Source organism: Lolium rigidum, chromosome 1 (assembly GCF_022539505.1).
Source record: "Lolium rigidum isolate FL_2022 chromosome 1, APGP_CSIRO_Lrig_0.1, whole genome shotgun sequence".
Taxonomy (NCBI): domain Eukaryota; kingdom Viridiplantae; phylum Streptophyta; class Magnoliopsida; order Poales; family Poaceae; genus Lolium; species Lolium rigidum.
This window is the reverse complement of record NC_061508.1, coordinates 221,592,322-221,595,281: the sequence shown is the minus strand read 5'-3', so window position 1 is coordinate 221,595,281 and position 2,960 is coordinate 221,592,322. Positions and strand designations below refer to the sequence as shown.

General features: G+C 50.2%; 1 protein-coding gene across 1 annotated transcript; it reads left to right on the top strand.

Annotated features, from left to right (window-relative positions):
• The first annotated feature begins 849 nt into the window (after positions 1–849).
• LOC124683196 (lysine histidine transporter 1-like) lies at positions 850–2,675 on the top strand. Its single transcript, XM_047217757.1, has 6 exons — positions 850–1,008; positions 1,078–1,858; positions 1,964–2,069; positions 2,161–2,252; positions 2,357–2,425; positions 2,539–2,675. The coding sequence occupies exons 1-6, from the start codon at positions 956–958 to the stop codon at positions 2,635–2,637; spliced, it is 1,200 nt and encodes a 399-aa protein (XP_047073713.1). The 5' UTR covers positions 850–955; the 3' UTR covers positions 2,638–2,675.
• The last annotated feature ends 285 nt before the right edge of the window (positions 2,676–2,960 follow it).

Here is a 2,960-nt window from a genome sequence, read left to right as displayed (position 1 = left end):
GGCACCGCCGCAGCCGAAAGCCAACCCTCCACCGCCGGCCGCCGAGAGGCGAGGAGAACGGGACCTAGGGTTTCCCCTTGCATCCCGCCCCCACCCCTCTTTCCGCCGCCGGCAGGGCACTCCACCACCTCGTCGTCCGTCATGGCATCCCCGAGCCAAGGCCAAGTGCTGCCATCGAGGTCCCCAATGAAAGGGCCGTGCTTCGGCCCGAGGAAGACGACCGACGCCGACCTCCTCGCGCGAGATGACGATGAATCCCCGTTGGCGCCGGCCGGCCTTTTCCAGACCATTGGAAAACAATTTTTAATGATGCTAATTTTATACCAATTTTTTTTATCTATTTTACGTATTTTTTTCAAATAAAAACACGAAAAATGAGGGTGTCTTATTCGTTGAAATGGAGGGAATATGCAACAAAATAAGCAAAACAAGATAACTTTGCCAAAAAAAAATCCTCGCCCCGAGGTGGCCATGGTAATTAAGGATGCATCGATGGTGTTTGACTTCCGCATCTTGCCATGTGACAAGTCAACTGCCGAAGAAACTAAATCAGTTTCTTGCATAAGTTAATCTAACTGTTGCTCTATCTAATAATATACCTTCAAAATTTGAACGTCGTGCCTCCCTTCATTTTGGGTTAAATTTCCTTGCCGATTCATCACCCTTCCGCTTTCTTGGTGCCTTCCCAGGATGAACTCCGTGGAGATGCAACCAGGGTACAAGAAATTAGAAAAGGCAGATGGTTCTGCAAACTCTTTGGATGTATAGATCCTCATTTGCGATTCATCTTTAGCTAGCTTTTTGTTCTGTGCAAAGAAACCTGTGGCTGAAAGCGAAAAACTCGATTTGGCAGGATGATAGGACGGAGGAGCAGAAGAAGATCGACGACTGGCTCCCGGTCACGTCGTCAAGGAACGCCAAGTGGTGGTACTCTGCCTTCCACAATGTCACCGCCATGGTCGGCGCCGGCGTGCTCAGCCTTCCCTACGCCATGTCCGAGCTCGGCTGGTAGGTCGACACCTCTCGATCGATGGTTAATCAGGCCGGCAACTGGTATTTACTTGTTTTCATATGCAGGGGCCCTGGCATCGCGGTGCTGGTGATCTCGTGGGTGATCACGCTCTACACGCTGTGGCAGATGGTGGAGATGCACGAGTGCGTGCCCGGGAAGCGGTTCGACCGGTACCACGAGCTCGGGCAGCACGCCTTCGGGGAGAAGGTCGGCCTCTGGATCGTGGTGCCGCAGCAGCTCGTCGTGGAGGTCGGCGTCAACATCGTGTACATGGTCACCGGCGGCAAGTCGCTCAAGAAGTTCCATGACGTGATCTGCGACGGCAAGTGCAAGAACATCAAGACCACCTACTTCATCATGATCTTCTCCTCCGTCCACTTCGTCCTCTCCCAGCTGCCCAACCTGGACTCCATCTCCGGCATCTCCCTCGCCGCCGCCGTCATGTCGCTGTCCTACTCCACCATCGCGTGGGGAGCGGCCGTGGACAAGGGGAGGGTGGCCGACGTGGACTACAGCGTCAGGGCCACCACGACGCCCGGGAAGGTGTTCGACTTCTTCGCCGGGCTTGGAGACGTAGCGTTCGCGTTCGCAGGGCACAACGTGGTGCTGGAGATCCAGGCCACCATCCCGTCCACGCCGGAGAACCCGTCCAAGAAGCCGATGTGGAAGGGTGTCATCGTCGCCTACATCGTGGTCGCCCTCTGCTATTTCCCCGTCGCGCTCATCGGCTACTGGGCGTTCGGCAGAATTGTTGATGACAACATCCTCATCACCCTCTCCAAGCCCAGGTGGCTCATCGCCATGGCCAATATGATGGTCGTTATCCATGTCATCGGAAGCTACCAGGTACTGTACAAACACAACAATCACTCCTACACCATCAACTAGTTATCTCCGTAAATAATAATTATAACATGCTATTGCGATGGACATGGCTTTCTTTCCCCATAGATTTACGCGATGCCGGTGTTCGACATGATCGAGACCGTGCTGGTGAAGAAGCTGCGGTTCTCGCCCGGCCTCACCCTCCGCTTGATTGCCCGGTCAACCTATGTTGGTAATGCCCCTTCCTCTTCAATTTTAAATTTGTTGACATCCAAGAATGACGTCTTGAACTTCAGATACTGATAAGAATACTATGTTTGCAGCGTTCACAATGTTCATCGGCATCACCTTCCCATTCTTCGGTGGGCTGCTCGGGTTCTTCGGCGGCTTCGCCTTTGCACCGACTACCTACTTTGTAAGCAAATATCGGAGGATCCTCTTCAATTTCAGTAATCATTCATAACAACTGTAAATTTCAGAGTTTCTGATAAGATCCAACCTCTTGTTCCTGCCCTGCAGCTTCCGTGCATCATGTGGCTAGCCATCTACAAGCCCAAGAAATTCAGCCTCTCATGGTGCATTAACTGGGTAATAAACAACCGTTAATACACTTCTCGTCCATACGTAGATACTCCACATACTAAGTTATTTATCTTGATGGTGTTCTAATTTTCTTTTGTATTCTCCGTGATGATGTTCAGGTCTGCATCATCCTTGGGGTGTGTCTCATGGTTCTGGCGCCCATCGGAGCTCTCAGGCAAATTATCTTGAAAGCCAGCACATACGAGTTCTACTCATAGATCACTATTACAATCACCATCACTCATCCTGTCGTTTAGATTCGTGATTGTTGAAAGAAATTAATCTAATGCAGCATCGATCTACTACGAACATTTTTTTGCCTAGTAAAGAAAACAAAAGGAAGAATATAGTAGTACAACGGATTGTTAACTATGGAAACGATGGATGGACCATTCTTTAATGTGTGTTAGTCAAAGCAAAAGAAAAAGGGATGTAGTTGGGGTTAAACATACGAAATGTGTCCGTATTTATTTTGACCTTCTGTTGTGCACATAGCGGACAGCTCTTCTCTATGCAATTCATGGTTTGCTGTAGTGGTACT

What these genes read in the sequence shown, in the direction of transcription:
- LOC124683196 (XM_047217757.1), top strand. Translation starts at nt 956, where the DNA reads ATGGTCGGCGCCGGCGTGCTCAGCCTTCCCTACGCCATGTCCGAGCTC. An exon ending in GCCATGTCCGAGCTCGGCTG is followed by an intron (nt 1,009 to 1,077) that starts GTAGGTCGACAC and finishes TTTCATATGCAG; the next exon opens with GGGCCCTGGCATCGCGGTGC. An exon ending in TTGCACCGACTACCTACTTT is followed by an intron (nt 2,253 to 2,356) that starts GTAAGCAAATAT and finishes CCTGCCCTGCAG; the next exon opens with CTTCCGTGCATCATGTGGCT.